At 46.9% G+C, this 22927-nt stretch overlaps 1 protein-coding gene across 3 annotated transcripts in view; it reads right to left on the bottom strand.

Annotated features, from left to right (window-relative positions):
- The window catches only part of FUBP3 (far upstream element binding protein 3), a 49208-nt gene that overhangs the window by 16956 nt on the left and 9325 nt on the right, over positions 1-22927 (bottom strand). The window contains exons 2-8 of one of the 3 annotated variants that reach the window (XM_022578444.3): positions 20406-20511; positions 9640-9673; positions 7232-7281; positions 6787-6858; positions 5445-5502; positions 3146-3308; positions 1761-1859 (exon numbers count right to left, since the gene is read on the bottom strand). In XM_022578444.3, coding sequence (XP_022434152.1) covers positions 1761-1859; positions 3146-3308; positions 5445-5502; positions 6787-6858; positions 7232-7281; positions 9640-9673; positions 20406-20511 — 582 coding nt within the window. Of the gene's footprint in view, positions 1-1760; positions 1860-3145; positions 3309-5444; positions 5503-6786; positions 6859-7231; positions 9674-20405; positions 20512-22927 lie in introns of all 3 variants that reach the window. The other 2 variants (XM_022578445.3, XM_089913872.1) reach the window with 2 other exon arrangements.

Genomic DNA, 22927 nt, shown 5'->3' with positions numbered 1-22927 from the left:
ACAGTAAGTAGGTTGAGGGTATTCAGATGTTCGCTACACTATCTTTTCAGCTTTTCTCTATATTTGAAGTTTTTCAAAATAAAAGGTTGGGAAGAGGGGAAAAAAAAAGAAACCCAAAGAACAATATACCCTAAATACAGCAGACAGCTTCTTCATAATAAAAAACATGGAATACACAGTTTTAAAATAAAAAAAATACTGAAAACCTTTCTTTATAATAATTTTCCTGCAAATTCATGAAACATCAATGAAATAAGCTCTTTGCCCAGGTATCTTTTCTACAAAAGACAAAGCCAAACGTTCCACTGGAGAAGGCAGGAGTGGAGGGCTTCTGGGAGGCAGGCTTTCTGTGTCCAGCCAGCTCTCCCCTCTGTCCGAAGAGCTCTACGACACACAGCAGAGGAGTCCCACGCTGGACTGTATGAGCCGAGTGAGGAAGATTAGGTGCAGTCTGTTTTTTTTTTTTATTAAAGCCCACCTGCTTACATCTAAAGAGGTTAGAAACTCTGGGGGACCTGACAGGGCAGTAGGTAGTGAAGGGCTGCACTGCTGACGGGAACCTAAGCAAAGCAGCCACTGTAACCACCGACCCTCAAGCCTGTTTTAAAATCACTACTTTACATATAGAAACCTTGACCAAAAAAGAACTACCAGTGATATCATTTGAGTTCAGCTGAACGACAGCATTAAGAACTACAGGAGGGGCTTCCCTGGTGGCGCAGTGGTTGAGAGTCCGCCTGCCGATGCAGGGGACGCGGGTTCGTGCCCGGGTCCGGGAAGATCCCACATGCCGCGGAGCGGCTGGGCCCGTGAGCCATGGCCGCTGAGCCTGCGCGTCCGAGCCTGCGCTCCGCAACGGGAGAGGTCACAACAGTGAGAGGCCCGCATACCGCGGAAAAAAAAAAAAAAGAACTATGGGAATTCTTTTGCCAGAGACTGGTAACCTCTGCTGGATCAAAGCCCCAAAGCCCCTGCAGAGGGACAGCTGTCGCTGACGGGCTGGCTCACCAAGGTGTGTCGCTCTGGAGCTACTCTAAATGCAGCGAAGGTCAGGCAGGCTGCAGCAGGCAGAAAAAAGAGCGTTCGTGTCTCACGGGGACAGACACACTCCCACACCCACAGTGCACACACATTCCTGCTAATAGCCCAGGTGCTGGAAGATGGAGCACCTGGGTGATTTAGACCTAAGCCCCTGCTTTCAGCACTGCGGTTGTCCTCTGAGGCACACAGGACGCTTGCTACGAGGGCACACACGTGCCTTGTGTGGTACTGGCACCTTCGGTCACCTCCCACCTCAGACAGTGATCTTGTGAAAATGGGTTGAGAGGACAAACAAACAAAAGCCAGAGGGAGCCTGCATCTGAGCTGACCACAGCTGCACCTCGAAAACTGCATCTGATCAGAGCTGTGCCAGCCAACAAAACCTTCTGCGTTTACGGACAAGTTCTGTACGTGGGCTGCCCTGACGGCAGCCACCATCCACACGTGCTCTGAGCACTCTGAGCGCTGAAACGTGGCCAGTATAAATAAGGAACTCACTTTTTACTTAACCTGAACAAATTCCAACAGCCACGTGGCCAGCAGCTCCGGTACTGGCCAGCACAGCCCCATTCTTTGCACCATCAAACTTGGTTTGGGAAGACAGCTCAAGGAACACCCACCCAGTTTTATAATTTCTTGAATGACATAAAAGCTCTACAAGTACTAGCAAGTGATACCGCCACACCCAGGACCTGCCTGACACATGGTTTCTCTCCTACCTGTACTTTAAATGGGTCTCCGGTGATGCGCAGAGGCTTGTCCGCTCCCGTGGGCAACGGGCCGTCCTGGATCATGACCATCTTCACGCCTGCCCGCTCCTGTGAGGGCACACACACCGGTACAGCCCTCACTGTCAGCAAGAGGCACGCAGGATGGCACAGCTGCACGGGTCGGCTCGTGTCCACAGCGAGACATGCCCCACTAGCAAAGGCACTGCTCTCTGATCCGGCCCGTGAGGCTGGCCTCCGAGAATGCTGAGGTACACGCCGTGCTTGAGGGCGTCCAAGCCTGACAGAGAAAACCGTTTCCCAAAACTCTCCTCCCTTTCCGGTTCCTGGAATATCTAAATATGAATGAGCTACTTTTACAAAATGCTAAGCACCGAGCTAGACAATCTATTTAACGTCACGTGGTCAGGGCTCACGCACAGCAATGGGAGGGAAGGGCCACCACTTCCCGACCTCACAGAGGAGAGCTCTGAGTAAGCTACTGAAGGCTCCAGAGCCGATGAGCGCGGCACCAAAATTTGGATTCTGGGACTCTATAAAGTCTGAACTCTTAGGAGTCCACGGTAGAATGCCTTCCACATCCAAGGACTGGGCTATACGAGAGCACACAGGCAGGCCACAACTCCGACCCGCAACTTTGAAAGCCCAGAGCTCGGAAAGAAGAGTTTGCTCCGAACTAAATCTGGCGGCAAAACTAACCTGAACTCACGTGAGCGTACTTCCAGCCCTCCTCTCATGGAGCGTGACTGCTAGGTTTAGCCATGAAAACCTGCACTTGGTTACGGGATGCAGCCCCAAAACTTGCTGGGGGTATTAAATTCTACAACACGTTTGGCCCAAGTGTCTCACGTGAGGGATTCTGGAGCTCAGAGCAGCAAGTGTTCACGGAGCATTTACTCAGTGGCAGGCTCTGCACTAAGGGTCTCACGTAAATCACAACAACGGGTATTATGTTAGCTCGTTACAACAGCGAGGCCGGCACCTCCCTGCTCTTACAGACGAGGACCCTGCGCCTTAGAAAAGTACATGAGCGTAACTCCGATCTCACCACTAACGAGCAAGAGTGCTCCTGGCTCAGGGCCCTGGCTCTGGACACAGGATTTTTATCTGAGAGTCCTAACAGGGCTGCATCGCCACAGTGGCTCCCGCCAGTTCACGGGGACCCCAGGCCTTGGCGTCACAGCTGGCATCGAGCCTGGCCACTGAAAACGTTCAGATCCGCAGAGGCACTCGGGCAGAGGTTTCGAGGGGAGCTCTGCACCGTGGTGCACAGCCAGCCCAGCTCGGACACGCCAAAGCCGCACAGAACCTTCCAACCCGGGAAGATGGAGGAGGATGAGGGCTGTCGAGCGCTGCTCTGCCAAGGGCTCACGCACCTGCAACTGCTTTATTGTCTCCCCTCCCTTGCCGATGACCAGCCCCACTTTAGACGCAGGGATGAGAATCTCCTGGATCGTGCTGTTGCCGTCTATGTCATTATGAAAGCCAGGTCCATTCCGACAGCGGTCCACAATCTGTCCCAGGAGCCGTTTGGCTTGTCTTTGGGAGGGAAAAGAACCACAAGAGAGCCAGCGTTAAATGAATGCTCTAGGCGCCCAGGAAGGGGAAACAGCAGCGGGGGAACACGCGAAGGAGTCAAGGCAGCCCTCCATCCAGCTCCAGCTCCTGCCCTCACAACCCAGGAGGTCTCTGCCATCCGCCACGCTACTGGGCTGGAATTTAAAAGCAACGCACACCACAACAGCAACGTTCCAACACAGCCCCTCCACGTCTGCCCTCTGCTTGCGCTTGTGTCTCGCGTGCACGCCACAGACACGCCTGTCTCCGATTCGAATGTCAGCTGCTCTGGTGGCAGCTGTCTACCTTTGACCCCCTGCATCTCTTGCTGCTCCCCGATCCAGCATAACCCCTCTCACAGAGCACACGCTCAACAGATATTTGTTAAACAAGAGCAGGAGAGAAAGCAATGAGAAAGACGGGAAGAGAGAAAGCAAGGGTTAGTGATCATCATTTGAATTCTCAAACTCCAAATTTCTTCCCCATAACCAACCAGACTGCTCGATGACTTCTAAGCTACGGCTACAAATCACCAGTTTGGTTTCAAGGGGTGGGGAAAGAAGGAGGCAGGTGCAGCTGTACAGTCATATACACCTGCTTTGTGCTTTCCATGTCAGACTGTCAAGAGCCTGCATTTCCCATGGGATTTCATGCCGATTCACCTGGAGACTGGGGAGGGCAATGGCAATGCTGGAACAGAACCACCCAGCCTACCGAGGTCATCTGTTGGGCCAATTGCCTTTTCTGCACCAGAATTTCCCCTGGCTCTTATTTGCAGTGTTTATTCTTTAAATCACCACGTACAATCTGTTTTGTGGTTCTTCGCGCAGGCTCAGCGGCCATGGCTCACGGGCCCAGCCGCTCCGCGGCATGTGGGATCCTCCCGGACCCGGGCACGAACCCGTGCCCCCTGCATCGGCAGGCGGACTCTCAACCACTGCGCCACCAGGGAAGCCCTTGTGGTTCTTTTAATAGGGAAAAATTCAGCGACTAAACAGGCTGGCTATACTGCGCACTGAAGAAAAGACTGTTTCCTCCTGAAGTTACAACCCCATTGCCTCCACTGCTTGGGTAGAAGAGGAAGCAGGAATGTTTAGAAGAGCAGGAAGAAAGAAGCGAATGGCAGGAAATAGATGCTGCCTTCTGCAGTCTTGAGCCTTTGTGTATCTTCTCAGTTACAGCGGCTTTTTAATATTTTGCTTGTGTACTAGGTTAACCTGTGTTGGAAGAAAAGTGCCTTGACTCCAGCAAAAGCATTCTGCTTGCCCTATAATGCACACCTGCCAGTGATATTTATTCTGGTTCACTGCTTGCAATGTTACAGCAGAACAAGAAAATTTAAACTCATCTAGACTCCCTGAGAAATGGAAACAATAAAACAGCCCTACCTACTGAGCCAGACATAATCTCAGCACCCCTGTCCCCAAATGCAACGCTACTCGGTAGACTGAAAGAGGAAGGAGAGCAGACTCTACGTTAGTACCTCCCGTTTCCCCAGGGGATTCTTGGATTTACGAGGCCTGCATCTGGTACAAGGCTCCAAGCATGCGTGCACCACGAGAGCAGTGCTAGTCTTAAGGCTGCAGTAAGGGCCCCAAAAGTCCAAACAGCCTCTGGCCGGTCCATATGGCCCTCTGAGTGGAGCAATGGCCACAAAGGGTAGATTCATCTGGTTCACCAGTATCAGAAGGGCAACGGGATCAGCCCCAGGCAAGAGACCTGATGCCAGGATTCTCAGTGCTTCACAGAGTGAGAGGCTTACTGATCCAGACCTGCTCAGGTGAAGGAGACATTAACACGGAAGAAGCGAGTTAATGAGAGCATTCAGGCAGGGTGAGAGTACACTCTCGAGGACCTGGTTTATGAAGCAGATGTTATGACAGCTGTGAGAAATTCTGGGGGGTTTGAAAAAAAGGTGATACCTTATGTGTTTAAGGTAACAGAACAACTCCCCTGGCGTGGCAACCTCCCAGATCCTTCTCTAAGGAAGCACCTGCTTTCGTGGCCAGGTTGCCGCACAGATCGACAGTGTTCAGTAACAATTCTGCCCTTCCATTTCTCCCCATCTGGGGAAGGAGGAAGAAGAGTGAAAGGAAAAAGTAAATAAAATAAACTTACTCAATACTTTCTGGGGTTCCGGTAAGTACACAGGGCCTCTCTGGAATCCCAGAACTCTCTATAAGAAGAATCAAGAAGATGAGGTGTGTTGGTGGGCATCAGGCAACCGTGCACCTTCGCCTCTGTGTACAGACTGTCTCTCTGGGCTGGTTCCTAAACCAGCCCCACAGAAGGCCCGGCTCCCAGAAAAAGACAGCTTGCTTCCACTTGTGGAGAGAATATCAAGCTGGTAGCTCCACCCTAGATTCTCCAAATGAAAACAAGCCCTGCAGGGGAAGCTGGGAGGACGCAGCAGAGGTCTCTGAGTTGGTCCTGATTACCAGCCTCAGCTTCACATCTGACCCGCCTGCGTGCTAGTAAGTGCCACAGTCACTTAACCCGCTGCTCCTCAGTTTGTCCATTTGCAGTGTAGTTTAATGGTTATCTGTCTGCAGTTCTGAGGCACACTCGTAAGGAACTTAATGGCATGCACATCAGAGTTATGACCAGTAATTGCATGAACACTTCAAGAGAACAGTGACACCCACGTGGAACTGGTTCCAGGCCATTTGACAAGAGAGGAAAAAAATCTTACTTTCCAACACCACACACGACGCTTTATTTTGTTCCTAGAAACAACTGCCTCTGAAAACTCATATTCAAAAAAATTACAGAGAAATAGCTAAGAGCAGTGACTGCTCTCAAGACGCTGCACTAAGTATCTTTCAAAATGACAAACATTTCTGTGGCCGAATGTCCTCCAAATCCCATCCTCTGCTGTGGAAAGAGGTCAGGCTCAGATGATGAAACTTAGAAACGAAGTGAAAACTCTTCTTCCTCAGTCTGTCTCTCTCCGTATCACATGGTCAAAATGCACCAGGCTGGGAAAGGTCCTGAGCCGTGTCTAACATGTGCTAATTTAGCCAGAACCTCCAGATGGCCTCTTTCCACAAAGGGCAGGGACGGTCTAATCCAGGGGAGCCGGCGAGCAGTCCCCAGGCATGAGCCCAGAGCCCCAGGACTCGTCCAGGCCCCACTATGTCTGGCATAACATTCTGGTGCAGAAAACAGAGATCCTAGACCAGCAGGTGTTTGGGAGGGGCCACACCGGGCCCAGAGCTGCAGAGGGTCTCCCCAGAGGCCAGACGGGCGGCATCATCTCTGGGCCCACTTCGGCTCTGGTTTTTCTGGTTCTCAGCTGGGAGGTCAGCTCCAAAAGTGCAAGGAAAACAGCAATCACATATACTTACCCAAGCCCCTAAACTTCTAAGCAACAAGCGAAGGTACTAAATATGAGAAACTCTGTAAAAAAAAGACTGATTTCTACCAAACTGAGATCTATGAAAAAATAAGTAGCCCTTACCCGAGGCAATCTGAATTTTGCAACCAGATTCTGCTTGAATCCGTGAAATCTGCTCACCTCCCCGGCCGATAACTGAAACAAATTAAACAGGGTGAGAACATGCCCCCTTCATTCCATATTTAACCACACACGTGTGACAATTAATTCAGCAAACATTCACACTTGGCTCACAGCGCAACAAATCAGGTTGGCCTCAGCGAGCCCACAGGAATTGCATGTGAAACACAGCCGACGACATGGGATTCTCTAGCTGAAGTGCGGGAGGGCGGGGGACCCAGGGCCCCACCTTCCGGCCTCCCCCTCAGCCTGGAGAGTCCCGCAGTGCTCCGGGGCTCCAGAGGGCATGGTGTACGGAGCATTCTACCACGGTGACACCCCCACTGAGAGATGAAAATGAAAATGAGGAGCAGAAATGAGGGGAAAAGTAGATAACGTGGGTACTTACTAAATCCAACCATTTTATCAGGCACTTTGAATTCTTCTGTTATTACTGCCCTAAAAACAAAGAACATTTTGGAAAAATACACAGAATAAAGAATTCTGCAGTCATTTTAGGTTCCCCGAGTTTCCCATATTGGCAACGTTAGAAGATAAAGGCTTAAAAGAAATCATGCCAATTTGGCTAACAAGCCCACAACCATCCACAAAGACTGTCATCTAATGAACCCTTTGGTCCATCACTCCTTGAAAAGATCCAAGCCTCCCCTGTCCTTGTGTCAGAGGAGGAAACCTCTATTTTGTTCATTAAACCATCAACTAATTGCACTAACCACTGCCCTTTCTTCCTACAGCTACCCTCAGTACTGCTGAACACCTGAAGATCCTCTGGGGAGTGCGGAGTGTTTTAGACTTCTATTCAAGTCTCCCTAGATGAAGAGGGACAACTTTTTCCAATCTTTTTATGGCTTTCTGGCCTCCCTCTAATTTATCTGCCTTTTAGTGTGAGACGTCCCAAATGGAACCGGTATCCAACCGAGGCCTAACCAGTGCTGACCAGTACAGAATAATTACCTTGCTTACTTGGCAACGTACTTCTGTTAAATGCTACCCCATCCATTACGTGCTTTTTTTTAAAACAAACAAACAAACAAACAACTATTGCACTGGCTCTTTCAAACACATCTTCAAATTTGCTGTATAGTGCATTGTGGACAATATCCAATTTGCCCAACACCCCAGAAAGCAATTAAATCTAAACATTTACCTTAGGAGGAAGCTACATCCAAGTAGATTTTTTTTTAAAAAAAAAAAAGGTAAGCATTTTTAAACATCTCTCACACAGCTGGATTTTTACCCATCATGGAAAGCAATGAATAAGTGCATGTTTTCAGCGAAAGTGCAGCACTTAGAAGAAATGCAGTATCATAAATAGCACTGCCACTGTATCATCCTGATGTGAGCAAACAGTCTTCTTGTGCTTACACCCTCAGATTACATATGCACAGGGATTATCTCTACCTCTTGGGATATCCAAATTCACACCCAAATCAGGCAATTCCCGGCTTCCTAATCAGTAAGAGTGTGGCTGTTAATGCCACGGCTCGGCTGGCCTAACAGTACGTCGTACAATAGACGGGGGGGTCCCTGTTGGGATGTTTCCTGATGGTGGTGAAGGGTAACAGTGCTCCTGTATGTGCAGCCACCAGGCTGCTGCTCACACGCAGCACAAGCTGTCTACTCTCAGGAAACAGTACTGCGGAATTTACTAGAAGGGGTTCAACACCAGCACAACTCAAAACTCAGGCAGTTCCTCAGCCCGCAGGAACGATTTTAGCAGACTCTCTTTGAGGAAAAAACGTATTAGGATAAACTGCTTTGGGCTTCCTGGAAGACAAAGCTCTATTCTAAACGCAAGGCTGAAACTGGTCTAACGCACAAAGTACAAACATTTTGGAAAGTAAAATCCTGATTAACTATGGCTTTATAGGAAAGTTACATTTGATACTGACACAACCTCATTTCAATGACTATATTTCAATTCATTAAAAGCAAAGCAAACAAAGAAACAGTAACTAAAAAACCCCAGAGTAGATCTTCTGGTTGTCTGATGCCTGGTGATTTCTAGAAACTCCTAAACATTTGCATAGAACACAAGAGGATACAACTGTATCACTGCTGGTGAACGTTAAGGATAACATGTTACAGTAACAAATACACAGCATAAAATTTCACCCCTTAGGGAAGAGAAGCCTTCCTGTATATTTTATCCTTTTTTGAATGACAACATTGTGACCACAAATATTCCATCTTACAGACTGGTCTTTTTAAAGCCCAGAGGTCTTTGTCTCTCTCTAAATCCTCAGTGTTTAAGGGAACTCTGTGAGGGGAAACTAAGGAAGGGAGTCAACCGGGCAGCCATCCAAGGTTCCGCCGCGAGGCCTCTCACTACAGTGGGGGGACCGGGCTCCCACCTCCCAGACCGTGATGACTGGAGCAACACAAGCTCCATCTTGTGAGAGCCCAGCAAGTCACACTTCTTCAGCACAGCTTTGCTCAAGCGAAGAGGTCAGGGTCCATAAAACAAATGCTGGGAAAACCATCTAGCCAGGAGGACAATTCTCACATTCTCTACTTTTAAACTCAACGTATGTGGGCAGAAAGAGCAGCGCCAACATCCCAGAAGTCTTCTGAGTTTACAGAGGATAACGGCTGCTTTTTAATACCTTGTATTAGTTTATCCTTTCAGCTTACACTGTCTTGGAAAGGACTACAAAAAAAGTTGAGTCTTAAGGAAATCTAGCCCATGTTTTTTCACACTCTCAACCTCTGACTTTCTAACACTCTAGTACAGATGGTGGATCAATAAACAATTAGAAATGATCAATAAATAATAAAACATAACCCACTGCTTACCTTTGATGTACCAAGGCCCCTAACTGGTTACCTACTGTGGCAAAGAGAAAGAGAAAAGAAAAATCAAAGCATTAGCACGGATAAACTAACTTCATCCTTACACGAGTTCTTACCATTTCGGGGGGTGGGGGGAAGAAAAAGAAAGGCAGAAAGAAAGCAAACAGTAATTTAGGCTCAGTGGCTGAAACGAATGTGTTATATGATATGAAACAGGAGGGGACGTTGTGATCAACACAGTCTCTAACCCAGTGTCCAGCTGAACGCAGGATAAGAAATTGATCTGTGTGTCCACATGCTGAGAGGCCTGGGAGAAAATCCTGCTCGCCTAAATCCCTCTCTCCTCCTACCTCCCTCCTGCTTGGGATCCAAACTCAATGTAAAGATGGCGAGGGTCCCTTCTTTCTCTTTTGAAAACAAATGAGAAGATTTAACCTCCTAGCTCGGAAGCATTGTTAAAGACTGCTCCGTGGCAGCTGCAGTCACTGAGAAAGTGCACATATGTTCCCGCTGGCCATGCCACGGGGCACCCCCTCCGCTCTCCCTACCCTCTCAAGAGCATGAGCATCTCAAGGAGAGGATCTGGCCTCCTCCCTCCCCGGGCCTTTTCGCTGAGCCACCACCGCCGTCTGTATACAGCGGACACTAAGAGTCAGCAACCGCCTTTCAAGCCCATTTCACAGAGACAACGGTGCCCAACAGGCTCTAATGATGAAAACCAACTCTGCAATCATATCCCCACAACACCATTTTATCTACGCTTTTTGTTCGTTTCTCCTCTTTCAGCTATTGATGAGTGTCTCCACCAGCCTTCAGCAAAAAATGATTCTGTGGTGTTTCCCTTTTGGAAAATGCAGCCCAGGAAACACCGTCAGCAGACAACAAAAAAGTATCAATCCTAACTGTCTTATAAGGAATTGAATGAATCTCACAATATGCTAACAAGAGCATTCAAAAATATGTCTCTGGGGAAAGTTATAAGAAGGACAGATATGCGATAAGTGGGGAAGGATCAATTACATCAACCTCAGACCAAAGACTGAAATGGTTTGACATCTGAAATCTAGGTCTCCAATATAGCTCTTCTTTCTGCTTGAACTTAACCCTGTCATTCTCTGACCAGGGAGGAGCTGGTCATAAAACGACAAAGGAAAAGAAACCAGATCATGATGTTTTAAAAGAAGAATAAAAAGCACGGAGAAGCATGCTAGCAAAAAGTACACGAAGCTACTGAGTCAATACCATATTTCTCCCGGATCAACAGCAACATAATGGTCTACAGCCAAAATATTGACATTACATACTATCAACCTGCTTATCTCAGGGATAACAGCATTGTTTTTTACTGAACCTTAAAATTTTCTTTTTGCATTTCCAGTTTGAAAATGACAAACGCCCTCACCTGGGATAGGCAGTGTTCATCATTCCCATTCCACGTGAAAAGTGGACATTGTGAGAGGGGACGCCCACACTTAGGGCAGTGGGTATGAAAGCAACACACTGAAGGAGAAGGTCCACGACAGAGGGCTGCTGAGTGTGGCTGGCCCCGTGTTCCTATTTAAGGGTCAAGCTCAGCTTCCCTGCTTACTGTCAGAATTCTTCTCTTAGGGATAAAGAATCCAGGGAAGACAGACGAACTAAAATGTCCTGAAATGATGCAAACACAGAGGAGAGGTGCCCGGTCCTCAAACGCGGCAACGCGGCGGGACCTTGGCTCCTGGTCTCCTGCACTGTTTGGTGAGAGGTGTCAAAGGGCGGATGATTTTCTGGTATTTCAGCCAGAAAAGCCGCAGAAACACGGTCAAGGGCTACACTACCGTAAAGAACTTCATGAGATTCACAAGAACATTCAGAGGGCTCGTGGTCAAAAGCCATTTGAAATTTTGTGCTCATCAAAAAGACGAAATTCCTTTCTGTTGGCAAAGTACGTGTGACGGGTGTCATGCACACCGTATCATTTCTGACAGCCAACTGCTTTGCTGCCAAGTGGAGGTGCCTACAGAGATCGAAAATAAAAGTGCACACACCACTATCCCACAAATAGACGGGCTGCTGAGAGCCACACACAGCACCGAAGGATGAAAGCAAATTCAAATCCAGATCCAACTCTTTGAGTTGGGGGACTCTCCAGCGGGCGAATCGTCTCCCTCCTCCATGCAAATGCTGTAGCCTGAGGCTGCAACGCCATCTAAAGTGTCATTCCCTTCGGAAACATTCCCCCTCGGTGCCTAAAAATGAAGACCAGCAGTTAGATGAGGGGCACTGGGCACTCATACAGCAAACCGCTAACGTCCGACTCCACGAATAGGGGCCTTCTCTGCGTCTTCAGGATGAAAAGGGTCAGGCGAGGGAGGCAATGGCAACGCCTATCAAGCTCAATTTATGGTAACTACCGTCATTTACTGTAAAAAAGGAAAAGTGCTGAATAAAATCAGTCCTGTTTCCTGTTAATGGCGCCTGCTGGTCGACCACGGTTCAGCCTGCCTCCAAAGTTCCCCTCGGCGCAAACACGCACAGGTGTGGTTCTCATGTATCCTGCGCGCTACGTAATGGAAGGCCGCCCGGGCGATGGGAAGATGAGCTTCCTAGAGAAAATATTCACGCTACAATATGAGGAATCCTTTCTGAAGAGTAACCCTCTGCCAGTTTCAAGCATGATCTTTGAAAAAAATAAGGCACTGGACACATTTTTTCCCCATTAGTGAGGAGGAAAAAAGTCTCCATTTTCTTCCCCCCAAAGAAATGCTATCAAAATATCACTGGGGAACACACCCAGCTTTATAATACACAACAATCTTAACGGTTGCCCCCTCCCACTCCCCTTCAAAAAAGCTCAAAGGACCAAAGCGTCCGTCATCCCAGTGCAGACAAAACCTGGGATGCACAGAGCAGCAGACCTGCGGCAGGTGAGCAGGCAGGTCCGGAGAGGAAGTGCCGGCAGTTCTTATGTGACCCATGACCAGCAGAACAAAGCAATAAACCAAACCTTCCTCTTCAGCCTCTGAACACAACCCTCCTGCGCCCGTGCTTGGATTCCAGTCTCCTCGACTCTGACCGAAGCCTTTCCAAGCCCCGGTTAAGGTCAGTGAGACTTGCAGTCAGCTGCAGGGATGTCTGCAGTTTCCAAGGCATTTTTAAAAAGCTTTTCTGCCAAGGACAATACGAAGGCTTCCTGTGTTCTAAGGCAGCAACCCCCATCCCAGAGTCACAACAAATTGACACACTAAGTTCAGCTCTAAGTCCCTAGACACATAATCTCTAACTCATTTGGCAAATTATTATTTTTTAAAGGTGAGAGTAAATCCAAGTTTATCTCAATAATGTCACTTCCACTTGCAGCTGACATGCTCTGCGAGTGGAAGACGACCACCACTAGCTTCAAAGGGCGCTCCTCTAGGTGCCTCACCTGCAAGAACCCACTTAGTCCTACAAGAGCCCTGCGAGGCAGACGCTGTCACTACCCGTCCCATTTGACCGACGGAGGCGCGATCACACCCGAGCCCTCAGAAAAGGGCACAGGTGAGCGAGTGCCCGTGCCCACGTGCCCTCTGAACCGTCACGCCTTTCAGGCGCTGGGCACTGTGCCGGGTCCTGGGCGTGAAATGGTGAACGAGGTCATCTTTGCCTTCAAGGTGAGAGTCTCGTGGGGAAAGCAGCAACCTACCCTGGTCTCCAGGAGTGCAGAGGTGTTAGGAACCCCACCTGCACCCCTCCCCAGTTCCAGTGCCCACCCAAGGATCTCGGGAGAAAAATTAAGAGGAAAAATAAAGGGTATGATACTTATTTACAGCACTATGCCTTGTTTTCATTTCATTCAGCGGTTATGAAATCAATTTAGGGGGTCATGACCAGCTTTATTAAAAAATGAAATAGAAAACTGAAGGGACCATGGATACTAAGGGTATGTATTTCATAAAGTTTTAATTTCAATTACACATGTGATTTTAGTATGTGTGTAGTAACTAGTTCTGATGGAGATACGAGTATTTCTTACATTGTAAGTAGTATTTTAAAAGTGTGAAAATCACTTCTTACAATCCTGATGATAATTTCACGAGGTAAATATTATCTCCATTTTACAGGCGAGGAAACAGACTTAGAGAAGTGAAGCAAGCTGCCCAAAGCCACACAGCTAATAACACGCAGAGCTGGGATTCAAACCCCAAACTCAGACTCTGGAGTCTCCATTCTCAAGCATTCCCTATTACAGCATATGAGACAGGGACCCAGTTTCAAGTCTTCCTTCTGCCACTTATCAGGTACCCGCCCTTGGTCAAACCACTTCTCCAGATACCTCTACAATAAGGAGTTCAGGCTCCAGGGCTCCTTCTGGCCTCTTCTTATTCTGTACGGGCCCTCCCACCACTCCATCTCTAAACCCTGGTGATCACTAATCTATTTTCCGTTCCAAAAATGTCATATAAGTGGGACCATACAGTATGTAACCTTTTGGGGTTGGCTTTTTTCACTCAGCGTAATTTCCTAGGGATCCATCCAGGTGGCTGCAGGTATCAACAGTCTGTTCCTTTACATTGCTGAGTGGTATTCCATGGAGACCATGGAGGTACCAGGTTGTTAACCAGTCACCTGTTGAAGGACATCTGGGCTTCAGTTTGGGGCTATTATGAATAAAGCTGCTATGAAGATGTGTGGGCAAGTTTTTGTGTTAACACAAGTTTTCTTTTCTTGGGGATAATGCCCAGGAGTGTAACCGTGGCCTGAATGGTAAGTGCATATTTAGTTTTGCAAAAATCTCATCAGGGGGCTTCCCTGGTGGCGCAGTGGTTAAGAATCCGCCTGCCAATGCAGTGGACACAGGTTTGAGCCCTGGTCCAAGAAGATCCCACGTGCCGCGGAGCAACTAAACCCGTGCGCCACAACTACTGAGCCTGTGCTCCAAATCCCGCGTGCCACAACTACTGAAGCCCACGCACCTAGAGCCCGTGCTCCACAAGAGAAGCCACCGCAATGAGAAGCCCGCGCACCACAACGAAGAGTAGCCTCCGCTCGCCGCAACCAGAGAAAGCCCACGCATAGCCATGAAGACCCAACACAGCCAAAAATAAAAAATAAATAAAATTAAAAAAAAAAAGCTAATCAGGTGGTTTTCACATACAGCCAGGGTCAAGAACCACTCTGGGTCATATATTCCCTAAGAGAATTTTGAAAAACTATGAAACCCTTTTGATTTGACAATTAAGTTATTTTCCTAGGTTAATGGGTGCAAATAATACATCAGGTATTGTACATGGCTTCAGTTCTATCTCTGCTGCAACACTGATACTGCAGATTTAGCTCACTTATTTTCATGGAAGATGTCTACGATTTCATCTACTTGGCTAAGCCAACTGTCAAACCAACCAGTCGGATCGTACTCTGCCAGGAAAAACACTCACTTCCCTTTTCCAACTCACACATGTGTTAATATGCACTCACGTGACGACAACTCACTTCTGAATCATAACCCTAAAACGCACGGGTCAGGTGGAGGGGAGGAGGGGACAGCAAGAGCCTCTGCCATGAGCTGTTACCTGGACAGAATCAAAATCTTCTTACCAAGACTCTCATGCTTTTATCATCTTGGGATTCCCCACTCAGGATCCTGGACTCACCCCTCTTGAGGCATTTGAGGATTTCACCGCTCTTGGTGACAAACCGCCATAAACTAAAGAAGGGCGATGTGAAAAGGGGCATGGAAAGGAGAAGTCCCACGTGGCATCCCCAGCAGAGACACAATTCTCAGAGAGATCCATTTTAGGGGAGAGGGTGCACAGAAGTGTAAGAGCTGGAGAAGGATCCCGTGAACCTGTCCACACCCACCTAACCCTGGGAGGACATCATGCACCCCGGCTTGAAGACTACTGCTTGACAACACCCCTGATTTACCTTCCCTACTTTGTAAAAGGCAGATCTTCCCCCACCCCCTCCAACTCTCAGGGACCGGGTTTTAGTCTTGGCTCTTCACCCCTGCAGCATCATTATTACCCTCCATACAGGGAGAGTATGAGCATCTCTGAGATGCATTTTTCTCTCTTTCCAAAGCAGAGGCTCTGGCCCTTGCAGGATCCTGCCTGAGGTGGTGCAGGCTCCGTGCCTGCAGCTGCACGGACGCCCCTGCCATGCAGCTGCAGGCACACTGGCCCTCGCCACTCCCGAGCACGGGCACCTCTCATCCCCCTTCTCTCTCTGAAAGCCTGGAATTTAAAACATTCTTTCCTCCTCACTCTTTTTTCCTCCTTCTCCTTGCCCTATGCCACAAGTGCTGAAATAAAACTTGGAAAGGACCGTAGAGATATTCTATTCCGATCTTCCTGTAAATCATTCATTTGGTAGTACCCCCTAAAAATTCTCCTTCCTTCATTCCACAAGAAGACCAGAAAGTGTGGTAAATCTAAGATGGTATTACGTAAGTATCAAAGGTAAGTCTCTGGTAGAAAAGGCAGGCATATTTTCAAAGTCACTAGCATAACACTCCCCGCCCCCCAACCCCGACCCTTTGCAATGGCAGGAATGGTGCTTTATTCACCCCAAGTTCTGATTTTGGTGCCACTCTTTACAGATTAGACAGGAAGAGAGTGTGGTCTGTTTGAACTAAAAAAGCTCAAGGGGACGTGATTACCTAAAACTCTCCCAGAGTAAAAAAAAAAAAACTGGAGAAGATGCTTTCATTGCCCCTCGAAATATGGCGGGGACAATGGGAAGAGTGCCTTTTCCATCTGTCAACCAGCTCTACGTAAATAGTAGAAACCACTTGTTTTCTCCAGCAGTCAAGACAGAGAGTGGAACCTGAGACAAGGAGATTTGTTTAAGGAAATCAGGGGAGTGGGGACCCTCTGTACACCTTCCTAACTGACGATTAAGCAAGTATTAGAGTTAATCATTTGACAAGGCTGATTTGAGATCAGAGGTTGGCAAACTACGCCTGAGGGCCAGCTTTCCACTTCTGTAAACAACCAGTTATTGGGACACAGCCATGCTCATTTGTATACGTACTGTCTAAGGCTGCTTTCGAGTGCCAATGGCAGAGCTGAGTGGGTGGGACAGAGACCATACGGCCTGAAAGCCTAAAATATTTACTACGTGGCCCTTTAAGAAAAAGTCTGCCAACTTCTGATTTAGATTAAAGTTAAACTTGCATTTCTAAATCAGTTAGCTAATACTCTTCTCTTAGATTTGGACCTTCCTTTTCACAAAATTTCCTAAATGCTATCATAGGATACACAGAGGGAGAACTTAGGTATCAAGCATTTATTCACTCATTGCATGAGGTAGGTAGGGAAATAAACTGTCTTTAAGATCATGGCACGTGGAATCTGGTAGGAGAGGGACGTGACGTTCCCGTCACCTGCAGAATAAAGAAGATGAAATGCGCCCCAAGGAGGGGACAAGTGAACTGCTGTCGAAGTTCAGAGCAGAGTGCCGTTTATTATTTCCCGATGAGGTGGGCGTATGAGAACGGGAGGAAGAGGGGGAACAGGGAGGGAGGAAGGAGTAAAGGGGACGAAGGAAACGAAAGAAGGGAGGGGCACGCGAGCGGGGCACTGAAGAAAGCCAAAGGTGAGGATGAGAACAGGTTGCCGGGAGGGAGTCACATCACATCCGAGACTGAGCGTGAGCAGGAGTCAGGTAAAGGGCTGGGATGGGGGAAGTGCTTCTGGGAGAGCAAAGAGAAGAAAGCTGACTAGGCCGCTGCAGAGTGCAGAACGGGGCAGCGAGACTGGAAGGGCAGGAGGCGGTGGCCAGGTTAGGAAGGGCTGGGCCCCCCTGGTTACCGGAAGCTGCCACAAGTCATAGAGCAGAGGGATGGAACTGGTTCGATGGGCTCCAGCAGAAGCATGAAGAAAGTACTGGATGGAACCACTGTCACACCAAGACCAGCAAGGAGCTTCTCGAATCCGTAGGGCGCACCTCAAAAGCCGTGAGAAAGCGTGGGTGCCAAGACGGAAGACGCTGACAGTGAAAATGACCTGACCCAGAGGGGGAGGGCAGCAGGATGACTGCTCTTCCCAGATCAGGGACCAAGGCAGGCTCTGGACGCTGGGTGCAAAGCTCCTGCTGGGTTCCAGGTGAGCTCATGAACTGGCAGCTTGACGGACAACTCACCACTGCCTTGGAACACAACTAACCCAAATCGCTTTCTACATCAGAACACAACGAACTCAAATCGCTTTCCTCCTGTTTTACCGCCTAGCACTTTAAAAAATCCTCCCATTCATACACGTGTTTGCACATCTCAATGTCCTGAGTAAGCCCTATGTTAAGGTTCTTTATGGTTGACTTAAGAGTTGAAGTACCTTTAAACAGACCCAAATAACACCTCCAAAAACTTCTAGGGGACTGAACTTTAACCTCCCAGAGGTCAAAGAACCTGGCTTCACGGGAAAGTCTGCAAGTTCATATTGCTAAAGAGGTGATCTGATGAACGTCCCTCAAAAAATCCCAAGCCAAAACAAACAAAAAACTGCAAAGCCCTCGTAAATCTTTATTGCTAAGAAAAAAGTGCCGGCATTCCTGCTTGTTGTTCGTCTCTGCTTTTCTAAACTTTCTTCTCACAAACAGCAAGCCTGTGACCCTTAGAAAGCTGTTGGGTAAACATGAACATCACTTTCCTTGACAGGGTCTGTTTATCCACATATTTATTCAAGAGAACAGAACTGGCCCAGTGACCTCACCCCTGTCAGGAGACAACTGACAAGAGGCTGGGGCAGGCCCCAGATGCCCAGCTCTCCTTAAGGTCCACAGCAAATCTCAAACTCTACACAAAGAGACCAACTTGGAGAAAAACAAACAATTTGTGTAATTCTGTTATTTAAACAGAAGAGAGGATTAACTTTATCAAACCGTTATGTAGAACGTAAAAAGCCTGAGAGAAATTTCTCATACTTCAAATACAGTCTGTCGTCATGGTAAAACACAGGCCTGGGGATGACAGGAGATGCGGTTCAAGGCGGAAAGGGTCTCCCTCGGTTCTTTCCTACTAAATGAGACTTAATATTTGGGGGGAAGAAAGAGAAAAAGTGTATTTATTCTCTAATCACAAGAACTCAGTCCCCCAAAATGCAAAAAATTATGGTTCTCAAAAAAAAAAAAAAGGTGACGATACACATATAATAATGGAGTTTCAAGTGAGATTCTGGACTTACTGGTGACTTAACGAGCAACAGTCTTTCAAATGGGTGTGCAAAGGATTAATGGGAGAAAAAAAGTCTGCAAGATGCCAGAGGTTTCACTTGTAAATTTTCAGGCATTCATTATGCAAAGGACATAGTGATACTCTTCTCTGTGGGCACAAGTTTTACACTTCAACTCTATGCGGTGGGTGAAAACAAGGCTGAGAGTCGTGGAATGTATTGATCTCAATTTCTGGAAATGGTGGGCCAGAGAGACACACTGTCCATTAATGAGACATATGCTCAGAGCCAGACAACTTACTGGTATTTTTATATTGATGTCCCATAAGAGGAACTGAAACATGAGTGCCCCGAAAAGGTAAAAAAGGTTGCTTTGCATGACAGCTTTCTGCTGAGGCAAAAATGTAGATAATGCAATCCCTCATGTTTGGTCTAAGAAATCACTAACACCAATCAAATATAAGATGACCACAAGATACCGTTTCAGAGTAGCAGTGTAAATGTTCACCTTAGTTCCAGTGGCCCTGTGGTAGATTTTCTGTGAGTGACCATAAACATTAATAATTTTTTAAAATAGACAAGAACCTTTACACCCAAATTGCGGGTTGTTCCATTAAAATCTGCACCGTGTGAGTCTATATAATTATTCCAGAAAGGTTCCCACTTACAAAAAAGATTCTCTCTTTTAGAATCTCCAAAGAGACCAGAGCAATTAGTCATGCCAAACTACATTTTTTTCTATGAACATGAAACACGCACTTTCTTTTGGGAAAGGAGATTACAAAGTATATACTGTTGTATACCTTGACTGTTTTTCACTTAATAAGGTATCACAGAAATATGAACACACATACGTGGCTGGGTACATGTGCAGATCGAGGACAGGAAGAGAAGACGCTGGCCCACCCACTACGTGCATATTCACGTGCAAGCTAGTGTATTTCAGAAGCCCGTTTACAGAGCTACTTCGTGGGAGATGAAATATGATGAAGGAAGTCCAAGTTCTCTGCAGAAACACATCTGATACTCTTTGCCAAAGGGCTGGTAATGACGCACTTCTAAGTGGTCTCAAATTCTTTTGGGGATGAGTAGGGTGTATCAACAAACCAATGAAATAAACGAAGAATGAATGAAAGAAAAATGGATGCTGCTAGAAAGAGCCTGTTATAAATGGGAATGGTGGAAAAAACCCAGCAGATAAACTGAAAAAAGGTCATCACTCCCCTTTCCTTTCTTTAAGGTCAGTATGTAGCCACAGCCTCCACAGAGCCATGCACCAAATCTCAGCTTTTCTTTGGAGAAAAGTGGGAACTTCAATTCCCACGTGTGCACTGAGGAATAACTGAGGGCTAAATCAAGCAAAACTCTCGAATCAGTCCAATTATTTCCAAGCTGATGCTCGAAGACTGTCTTTTTACCTTACAGCCCAGCCGAAAAGACTTCCTGTATTATCAAGGCAAGTAAGAACTCAAATACCGTAGAACTGCTGAGGAAAATCATCTTAAGAACTTCCCCGCAAGCATTCTTCTTCAGAGAGTGACGCTGGAGAAAGCTGTTAAGGAAATGGCTGACACAGACTCCAGCTTAACTGGCAGGCTCACTACCACCTGAAAGGCAAAGGTATTTACAGCAACTTACCTCCATCATCCAAGGGCCGTTTTTGTACTCCATAGCCATACACTGAGGGGTCCACTAGAGGTGTGGAATTATTCAAGTGAGGAATTGAATCAATTTTAGCAGCAATCTACAGAGAGAATCAGATTTAAATACTCAGTAACACATCATGGCTCCATCGAGGGAGAAAGACAAGAGTCTTCTTTAAAGGGCTGTTACCCCATTTCTCCCCCCGACGGAGACTAATGTAAAGCAATGCTGTGACAGGACATGGACTCTGCATTATTAACTGAGTTCCCTTTTGGTCTTAGTCATGAACTTCCAGAAATGTGTCTTCTACAAGCAAATTTTCAAGTCATCACTTAAAATATAGGTATACCACACTTTAAGGAAAAGAACAGGCCAAGAATATGAAGGACTTTGTTCAAAAGGTTTCAGCACAGGATTCCCTTAAGGAACAAATTCCGCAGCAATATTTAAAAGGCCATGTTTGCTCAAATGTTGACAGCTCTTTAGGAATATATTCGTCCTATTGACTTTAACCCCTATAAAGTGATGAGGTGATCTACAGTAACGTAAAACAACAGGCTGCTCTTCACTGGAAGTTCAAACAGCAGGGGGATGACCATCTGTCCAGACTAGTTTGGAAGGATTCCTGTGCTGGAGAAACCGAGATAACCTCTGAGAGCTATTCTAACTTCTAACATTCATCATCAAAGAACAGAACATAGCTATTCAATTTTTCCCCTCGAAACAAATGCTACGTAGAGCTTCCTACACTTATCTGCTTTGTTTCCATTAGGAATTAAACTTGATTTTCACAATAAATTAACTCTTTGATTTAATCGAAGGAATATTTACAACTGGTCTTCATGTTAGTCCCTCAGTTAAGCCTAACAAGCAAGGCTGGATTAAGGGCAGCCAGCATAGACGTCCCAGACCTATGTCTTCAGTGGTAGTTTTCCTGAGGTTGTCCAGATGTGCCCAGAATTCTGAGACTTTCTGGGACCAACGTAAATTAAACAAACAACCAAAGACAATCATGATACTGAAAACCTAAGGCAGAATTTAAATGTCAGGTATCCTGGGTCAGGTCTCGTCCTTTTCATTTCCTAGCTCTGCGGTGTTGGGCAAGTCCCCTTCCTCTCTGCCTAAGATCCTCTGGGTATAATACCATCCTGCTTCATAGTTTTTGAAGAGATAACAACATTCTCTGAACACAAAGGAGCTCTGTACACGAGAAAGATACCAGCCCTTCACAAATACCAGGGCTGTAAAAGAAGGCCACTCACCCAACAAGTGCCTAGTGTCTATGTCCTGGGCTCTGCAGTGAACAAGAATAAGCAGGTCCTTACTCTCCCAGAGTCGGCAGTCAGTGGGGAGTCACAGGTACACAAGCTAATCAGTAAACTGATCATTTCAGCTGGTGATAAGCATGATACTAATAAGAGAAGACAAGGACATACAGAGTCCTCAGGAGAGCTACTTTAAACAGGGTGATCAGGGAAGGCTGCTGTGAGGTGAGATGTGATCTGACACCTAAATGATGAGGAAGAGCATTCTAGGCAGAGGGAACAGCTTGTACAAAGGCCCTGAGGCAGGAGAAAGCTTGATAGGTAAGCTGACGTCACTAGAACAGAAGGAACTAGATGTGTTCCAAGGGGTAGGCAAGGGCAGTTCACATAGGGCTTCAGAGGTCATGGGAAGGGGCTTGGATTTATTCACTTATTTATTTATTTATGTTTATGTATGTATTTAGCTGCACCTCGCAGTTTGCAGGATCTTAGTTCCCCGACCAGGGATGGAGCCTGTGCCCCCCTGCAGTGGAAGCATGGAGTCCTAACCACTGGACCAGGGAATTCTGGGGCTTGGATTTTATATGAAGGGTGATGGAAAGCAACTACAAGGCTTAGTAAGCGGAGTAACCTGCTGAGTTATGATTTAAAAAAATGCCCCTGGACAAGGAAAATATCAATAGATTCTAAGGGGACAAGAGTAGCAGGACCATTTAGGAGGTATTCTAGGCCAGGAGTCAGCAAACCCCAGCTGGTGAAATACCTGCTTTGGTAAATAAAGTTTTATTAGAACACAGCCACACCCATTCACAGAGATCATATGGTGTGCAGAGTACATATATATATATATATATATATATATATATAAAATTTACTACCTGAACTTTTTTTTTTTTTGGCCGCACCACACGGCTTGTGGGATCTCAGTTCCCCGAAAAGGGACTGAACCTGGGCCCTTGGCAGTGAAAGCGCAGAGTCCTAACCACTGGACCACCAGGGAATTACCACTATGGACTTTTGAAGAAAATGTTTGCCCTGTCTAGGCTACAGATGGTGGTAGCCTGGACAGGTGCTTGTTGAAAAACACTATTTTAAGTTAAATAATTAAAATACTAAGACAGCTGATAGAAACCCCATCTCTTATATTCAAATTTCAAGGCGAGTGGGCATTTGCTCTAAAACAGAATACTGTATAAATCTCGCCTAACAGCATTCTACCACCAGCTTTCAACCTTGCTCTCCGTATGTGTT

This window comes from Delphinapterus leucas, chromosome 6, assembly GCF_059928025.1.
Source record: "Delphinapterus leucas isolate spDelLeu-1000000601 "Yukka" chromosome 6, BTC_Dleu_Yukka2, whole genome shotgun sequence".
NCBI lineage: Eukaryota > Metazoa > Chordata > Mammalia > Artiodactyla > Monodontidae > Delphinapterus > Delphinapterus leucas.
Note: the sequence above shows the minus strand (reverse complement) of the source record. Positions and strands in the feature narration are given on the sequence as shown.